The following is an 8,853-nucleotide window of genomic DNA, read 5'->3' on the forward strand; positions in this document are numbered from 1 at the left end:
AAATGAGTGGGGATACAGAGATATGTAAATTATATAATAGAAAATTAATAATAAAGTAATTAATATAAATTAAAAAATAAGATACATGAATATAAAAGAAAAAGGAAGGATAGTAAATATAAAAATAATTAAATATGGGGTGAGAATTCTGAAAAACAAGAATAAAAGATATGACAGGAAAGTGGGTTTGTGGAATGCAGAACTAAGAGAAAAGAAGTATTATGAGGGTTTTATTAGGTTCAAAATGTGTCAGTATGTAAGGGGAATGCAGTCTTTATCAACTTTATGATTGACGTAAATCTCCGTTAAATTTATGTAAATGGACTCCGAGATAAGGCGTTCTTTATGATTGGGGACAGTGGCAAGAATTGAAGGATTGTCAAAATTAAATGTATGATTCAGGTTTAAGGCATGTTCTGATAATTTAGAGGCAAGTGGATTACAGGAGTTGATAGAAGTTTTGTGATGGGAAATGCGGTTCTTAAGTTGGTTTTTAGTTTCGCCGATATAGAAAGAATTGCAACATGGGGTTCAACAAGGTATCCGGTAAACTACATAGGAACAGTGTAAAAAAGGAATAGGGTCTTTTAATTTGGAAAAAAGATAGGAAATTTTGTTGTGGGACTTCAAGATAGATGTAGGGTGGGAATAGTGGATCTTAAGGATTTTTGAATATTGTCAGAAAGATGTACTGAAAAAGGGGTGGAGTGGGTTGAGAAGAGTTGAGGACAGGAGGGACTTATATTAATGATATATGAATGGAATATGGTCCGAGTGTGGTCAAAAAAACTCAAATAGTAAATGATTATACTATTTTTATTGAGACAACGTTTCACCCTATGTTGCAGGGCTGTTTTGACAGGAGTCAAAGTCAGATTAATTATATATCTTTTTCTTATTACATTTTACGTTTCATTGTATACCCCAGTTATTTTCAATACAATAAGTTTTTTTTTTTTGTAACTATGTCAAGTGTTTGTATCTTTTTTAGCCCTGAAGAAGCCCTGCAACGTGAGGCGAAACGTTGGCGCTAATAAAATAGTATACCAATTTACTATTTGAGTTTTAATTGACTGCACCCAGACCAAATTCCATTTATTAAGAATACAGAAGCATTTGTGTGATATGTTCACCACACAATATGTACAAGATCAGCAATTCAGCTGATACAGGCACAGGATGAACGGAAAGAAGGGATAATATCTAGAATAAGATCAATGGTAAGAGAGAGAAATCTTGAATAATCTGAAGAACCATAAAATCTCCAAGGACTATCCTGAAGGAATAGTCGGGAATGAATGACATAGAATAGGAAATGAAAGGGTCCACTCTTTCCAAGGTATTAAGGCTTAGATTATTTTAATTTTTAACTCATTGACTGCAATTTTAATTTGAACAAAATGACATGTAGTTTGAGTTATAATCTAGAACTTCAAGTACAATCTCATAGTTGGCTGTCAATGAGCTAAAAACTATATATCTTCTTTTTATAACACAATAATAAATCAAACTAAACTGCAATGTAACAATATTAAGTTTCATATATTACCTTGATTTTTCAAAGACTGGAGACTTTTTTCCAAATCGATTATCTTTCTTTCTAGTTCTAGTTTTTCTGATTCGAGAATCTTTTTCTCAGCATTAAAACTTATAAGACATTTATCATAGTTCTCAATTTTCATTTGCAATGTGAGAATAACTTGATCTTTTGAAGAAATTTTTTCTTTGAGTTCATGTGTTTGTAAGAGTTCCTTTTCTAGTTCTTCCTTTTCTTTCATCCATTTCTCCTCTAGAAGTTTCCCATTTTTATACAAATTTCCAATTTCATTCTCATGGTATTTAATGTCATTATTGAGTTCTTCACATTCTTCCTCTAATTGTTCTGCTTTTTCCTTTGATTCCTTTAATTCTTCCTCTAACTTTTCTACCAATTTCTGTATTTTTTTAAACTCTCTCTCAAAGTACTCTGCATTTTCCTGAGTTTCTTTTAATTTTTTCTCTAGCTGTTCAACTTCTTCCTGAGTTTTCTTAAATTCCTTAGCCAGTATCTGCTTTTCTATTGTTACATTATTTATCAGAGTAATAGCAGAGGAAAGGTCTATCACATCTACCTGTAACATAACAGAGAGTTTTTCCAAAAACATGCAAATATCCTTTGAAAATTCTTCACATTTAAATTTCACTGAAAGTAATTTCTCTTCAAGCTCTATTAGCAGTTTTTCTTTGTTCTGCACAACCATATCAGATTTACTTTTTTCTTTAATAAAAACATCTCTTTGTATAGCTATTTTATCTTCCAACCGCTTGAATTTGTCTACAGATTCTTGCAGTTTTTGATGAAGTTCAGAGTTACTCATTAAAGCCTCTTTATAACACTGAGTTTCTTTTTTAAGTTTCAATTCTAAATCACTTATTTTCAGAAGCTTGCAATGTAGATCTTCTTCTAAATTGGTTTTCCATAATTTGAAAGTTTCACGTTCATGCTCTAATTGTTTATTGAGATCATCATGTTTAGTTTTGATATCTTCGGCTTCTTTTTTAAAAGGACATGATTTTTCCAAATGACTATTTGAACTAATTTCTTCTAAATATGCCACCTTTTCCTTAAGCTCTTTCCTTAAGCATAGCAATTCATTTTCCTGAAGAGCTTTAATTTCCTTTATCTGACAAAGATCAGAATTTAATTTAGAACATAAATCATTTTTCAATTGTAAATCCTTGTATTGTTCTTCAATCAACTGTGCTTTTTCAGTTTTTAAATTTAGTAACTCTTGACGTGCTTGTTCCAATGCATTTTTAACAGAACAATTAATTTCTTTTTCCAAATTCAAATTACTAAAGCATTCTGATAATTGATGATCCTTTATTTCATTTTCTTTGATCAATTTACTTATTTCTATTTTACAATTTTCCAACTCTGAAATAAGAGAAGCAACTTCTTCTTTCAATTGTTTATTATCAAGATTCTGCTTATGTAAATCGCCTATAGATTCATGAGCTGAAGTTAACTCACACCCAATTGAGTCCAATTTCAGAATCAAATTATCAATTTGTTCTTGCATAGTTTTTTTCTCATTTTCTTCTTTATTGAGTTTATTCTTAACACATTCTATTTCTTTTTTCAGATTATCAATAAAAGATTCTTTTTCTTCCTGCATTATTCTTGATTGCTCTACTAATTCTCTGTCCTTCAAAAGTAAGGCCTTTTCATTCGCTAATAAGCTGTTAAGTTCTCTTAATGAGATTATTTCAGATTCTAATCCTTCGATCAAATTAGACTGATGTTTCTCCTTTTCCTCATTATGAATTGAAGACTGATTATTTTTTAGTGCAGTATTAAGTTCATTAGCCACATTTAATTCTTTCTCCAAGCTTTCTATGAATTTGGCCTGATTTTCAAATTCTTTATCAAATTTATTATTCTGTTCCTTTAATTGAGAATTCAAATCATCAATCTTAAAATTCAGGGATTCTATTTTGGCTAGATGATTACTTAATGAACCTTCAATTTTTAGTTCAATTTCAAAATCTTCACCTAAAGCAGTGGAAACTGACTTGTTTTCAGTTTCTATTTTTTTATGGGTATCACTCAACAATTGACGAAGTTTTTCAATTTGAACTTTATAATTAGCAAGATCTCTCTCTAATGTTTGTTTATTATCATTAAAGTTATTAAGATTTAATATCATAGATTCTCGTAAATGTTGGACCTCTTTTTCTAAATTAGCGTTTTCAGTTTTGCATTTACTTAAAACTTTTTCTAAACTAAAAATTACTTCAGCCTTCTTTTGCAATGAGTAATATATATCTTCACACTCTATACTTTTATTTTGCAGTTTTTCGTTCAAGCTAGCTATTGAAAGTTGGAGAGTATTTTTTTCATTAGCAACTGTTTCTAACTGATGATTAGAATCTTCCCTTTCTTTTATGTACTCTTTGATTTGTTCCCCATTTATCTGCTGAGTTATTTGATGTTCAAGCTCAATAATTTTACGTATTTTCAAATTCACATCAGTTTTTAAAACTTCATTATCATCTTGAATTTGTTTACATTCATTGGTCAGCCTTTCATTTTCCTTTTCAATTTCCTGCAACCAATTCTCCCTCCTTTTTTGTTGTTCTTCAAGTTGCTGGATCCTGTCAGTACTCAGAGCCAATTTCATTTCATAATCTCCAACTATATCTTTCTCTTTTTCGATGATTGCTATAAGCATCGTGTTTTGCAAATCCACTAGAGATAAGCTCATTAGATAAGATATATCTAAATCAGGTTTTAACATGTGGAGCTCTTTTGAAAATTTAGACTTGAAGTCTTGGGCATCCGATAGCTGAGATTCAAGATACAAAATTTTTTCTTCTAACTCAAATTTATCATTTTCCATGTTCTGATTTACCATTAACTTATATTTACTGATGTTATCTTTAATGTAGGTCCAAGCAAGGTCATCTATTTTGGTAGGTTCCTCATAGTCTAATAACATCAAAAGTTCTGTAACTTTTTTGGGATATAAGCTCCCTGTTTGTTCACTATCTTTGTCTATTAATACTTGAATTTCATCCATCATAGTTTTTTGCCTTTCTACACTTTCTTTAATTGAATTATTTAGTGATTCTATTTTACTTAACAATTCATTCCTTTCTGACATCAGTTCAGCATAGTTTAACTCAAGAGTGGTATATTTTTTTCTTACTTCTAACAGGCTATGTATAATATTCCTTAAATAGATGAAATCATCCCCTAAGCTCTTTATATCACAAGATATAAGGTCTCCACAGGACTCTTTTAGGGTGAAGTTCAAATCATTTAAATTCTGTATCATTTCAGTAAGCTTATTTTTATCTTCTTTCAAATTATGATACTCACCTAAACTGACGTACTGTTTAAAATTTTCTTCAATTAATTTCTTTTCTCTCTCTACATCAATGATCTTCTTTTCAAGACTACTACATACATTTTTATAATCTAATAATTCCATTTCATAACTAGAAATCATTTCCCTTAATTCATTACTTCTATCACCAAGATCAACTGTTTCCCTTTTCAATTCATCTTTTTCTTTAGTCAATTCCTGAATAAGAATCTTAGAATTTTTCAATTCAAGTTCCATATTATCATAAGAACAAAGTAATTCTGAATACTTTTCATTCAACTCATTAAATGATTTTTCACTGTTATATTTATATTTGTCATAATCACTGTATCTTTGATTATATGATACCAATAAAGTTTCCATATTTTTATTAATAGAAATTAAATCCTGAATAAAAGAATATTTAGATTTCACAACTTCTGAGGATATATCATTTAATGTATCTTTTATATTAATAATATTTTCAGGAAATGACAGTAATGATTGTTTAATGACTTGAAATTCTGAATTTAAGGAATAATAAGCATCTCTGATGTTATTTTTCTCTTTAACCAACTCACTAACTGCTTCACTTAAGTTGGGTTGATCTGGGGATTTTACGTTTTGAAGTAAAGATTCATGAATGCAATGTACTTCTTTCAAAAAGGTCTTGAGCCATACCAGGAAATCAATATAGTTTGATTTATTGGTAAAAGAAGATGAGCTATTAGAAATTTGAAAATCTTTCATAAAATATAGATCTTTCAGACTATCTACAAATAAACAAACTTGTTCTTGAAATTTAACTTTGTCACTCAGGAGATCATCTTTTTCTTGAATAATATTACTTAGATTTTTATATTTATCCATTAAAAGATCATAATCCTTTGAAGTTGAACTTAAATCATTGTTCAGAATTGTCAGATTATGCAATTCCTCTTTCAATCCCTTGTTCTCTAAAACTAAATTCTTCAAATTATCTTTTAAAATATTATAAGCTTTAGATTCTTGCTCTTGTTTTCCATTCAATTCAGATAATTTACAAGAAATAGAATAGAAATCAGCATTCAAATTATTGAATTGTTGCGTAATATCAACATTTAAAGATATTATATCATTTTTTATAATTTTTATATTTGGATCAATATTATGTTTTAAAACACTATTTTGTGCAAATAAATTTCTAAAAAAGTTTAAAAATCCTAATTCATGGAGATCTTCATGATATCCTTGACAAAGAGATTCCATCAAAAGAGAATACATTTTTTCCAACTTTTTAATAATGTTATCAGCTGGCCAAGATACATTAGGATTCAATAAATTTGATATTTTATCAATGAAAAAAATAATGCCATCGTCTTCTTTACACTTTTCTTTCAACCTATCTTCCAAAGTTTTATTATAGTCTGTGATTACTTTTAAATCTTTCTCAGCCTGCAAGGTATTAGTTAAATCACTCCTTAATAGATCATTTATCTTCGAAAACTTTTCTTCACTTAATAAAGAAACTTTTAATTGTTCTTTAAGCAATACATTTTCACTTGACAATTCCCTTATGCACAAAAACAGATTTTTAAGGCGAGAATTAATAGTTTCATGATCTTGAGAAGTTACGTTTTCTAATGAAGTAAAAGTATTCTTTAGTTTTAAAAATGAGTCTTTGATATTTTTCAAATTCGTCATGGTTTCTTTTACCAACAACATTTTTTGATTCCAAATTTTTTTGTTAACTAATTCTTTGCTAAGAAAATTTTCAATAATTTGACAAAAACTATAAATAAAACTATCTTCTTTTGGTTTTAACATTTCTTTGACAGTTGATAATTGTTTAAATATGTCATCAAAATTGGCATTTGACATATCTCCTCCATTATTTAAAAGCTGAATTAATACTTCAATATTTTCATTAACATTATGATTTCCATGTATTGAATTTATTAAATTACTATCATACAATACATTAAGATTTTCAAAACTAAATGGTTTAATTAACTGCTCTGTTAAGGTAGTTTCTAATTCTTCATTGTAAGATAACTCGCTAACAGATGCTAAAGGATCATATTCTTTAATTGAGCTGTCAGTTTGAGGTAATTTAGAAATAAACATGGACTGTTCAAGTTGTGAAGAAGAATCTAAAGTGGTAAAATTTAGAGTACTGTCAGCAGGAGGTTGTACATCATATTCGACATCAGCTAAATCATTATGTGAGTACGAAACAGACGTGTTATCAGAGATAGTACTGCAATTTGTATGGTTTAAACCATCGTTACCAACATTTTTTATATTAGCTGGAACTATATCGAGTGGTAATCTTCCAGAAGTTGTTTGCTCATCTTTTGAAATATTATTCTTTAACAAATTAATTTCAACAGCATTACTTTTGATGGTCTTCTCATAGCATGAAACTTTATTTTTCAATATATTTATTACCTCCTTAAAACCTTCCATTTTTCTTTCATACTCTATAGTGTTTCTCTCTAAAGAAGAAATTTCCAATTCATCTATACCAATCCTAGTCAGATCTGTTTCTTCTGCATCAATTTTCATTTTCTCTTTCGAGTCTGAGACTTTAGTTTTCAATAAGTTTATTTCATCCTCTTTATTTTTTATTTGTTCTTCATAGCCTAATACTTTATTTTGCAAAATGATTGTTTTTTCTTCACCTATCTTTATTGTTTCCTGAAGAACTTCAAGATTATTTTCAAGTACATTTTTTTCTTCTTCAATATTTTTTCTTTTTTCTATATGAACTGACACTTCATTTTGTAATGTAGTTATTTCTTCCTCGTAGTCAGAAACTTTTATATTTAAGAAATTTATTTCTTCAATTTTACATTTAATTGTTTTTTCAAGAGCCACAACACTGTTTTCTAGCATGGTTATTTCTTCCTCTTTTTGATTAATTTTTCCTTCACAATCTGAAACATCACTTTTTAATGCATTTATTTCATCTTCATCATTTGCCAGTTTCACTTTATAGACAGATTCTTTGGTCTGTAAGATATTTATTTCTTCTAAGTTAATTTTAATAGTTTCTTCAAGGCCTACAATACTGATTCCCAGCCTGCTGATTTCTTCCTCTTTTTGTTTAATTTTTTCTTCACAGCAGGAAATGTAATCTTTTAATGCATTTATTTCTTCTTCATTGTTTGTTATTTTGGCTTCATAAACACAAACTTTGGCATTTAAGGTATTTATTTCATCTAGGTTACTTTTAATTGCTTGTTCAAGATCTACAACACTTTTGCCTAGTATGTTAATTTCCTCATCTTTTTGTTTATTCTTTTCTTCATAACATGAAAGATTATTTTTTAAAGCATTTATTTTTTCTTCATTATTCATTAATTTAAGTTCATAACCTGGGATTTTACTTAATAACAAGTCCATTTCTTCCTGACTATTTTTCATCTTATCATTAGAATCGGACACTTCATTTCTTAATACACTTATTACTTCTTCTTTACTTTTAATTATTTCTTCAAGACCGACAATACTTGTTCCTAATTGGTTTAATTCTTCCTCTTTTCGTTTAATTTTTTCTTCACAGCAGAAAATGTAATCTTTTAATGTATTCATTTCTTCTTCATTATTTCTTAACTTAGCTTCATAATCTGAGACTTTACTTAGCAATAAATTCATTTCTTCATCAATACTTTTTATTTTATTGCTATGAACTGACACTTCATTTTGTAATGTAGTTATTTCGTCATATTTACTTTTAATTACTCCTTCGAGATCTATAACAATTTTTCCTAGTATGCTTAATTCTTCATCTTTCTGGTTCATTTGTTCTTCATAATTTGCTACTTTATCTTCATAACCTGAGATTTTACTTAATAACAAGTTTATTTCTTCACCTTCATTTTTAATTTTTTCATTTAAGGTGGAGATGCTACCCTGCAACATGTTTATTTCATCTTCATAACATTGTATTTTTTCTTCATATTCTGAGATTTTACAACTTAAAATGTCAATTTTATCATTACTTTCAAGTACTTTTATT

General features: G+C 28.4%; 1 protein-coding gene across 1 annotated transcript in view; it reads right to left on the reverse strand.

The window, feature by feature from the left end:
* The window catches only part of LOC106682420 (golgin subfamily B member 1), a 38,674-nt gene that overhangs the window by 8,390 nt on the left and 21,431 nt on the right, over nucleotides 1–8,853 (reverse strand). The window contains exon 11 of the mRNA XM_067045377.1: nucleotides 1,550–8,849. Within this exon, the coding sequence (XP_066901478.1) occupies nucleotides 1,550–8,849 (7,300 nt within the window). The remainder of the gene's footprint in view (nucleotides 1–1,549; nucleotides 8,850–8,853) is intronic.

The sequence above is a fragment of the Halyomorpha halys genome, unplaced genomic scaffold (genome assembly GCF_000696795.3).
Source record: "Halyomorpha halys isolate HHAL.00 unplaced genomic scaffold, Hhal_1.1 Scaffold413.1, whole genome shotgun sequence".
Taxonomy (NCBI): Eukaryota; Metazoa; Arthropoda; class Insecta; order Hemiptera; family Pentatomidae; genus Halyomorpha; species Halyomorpha halys.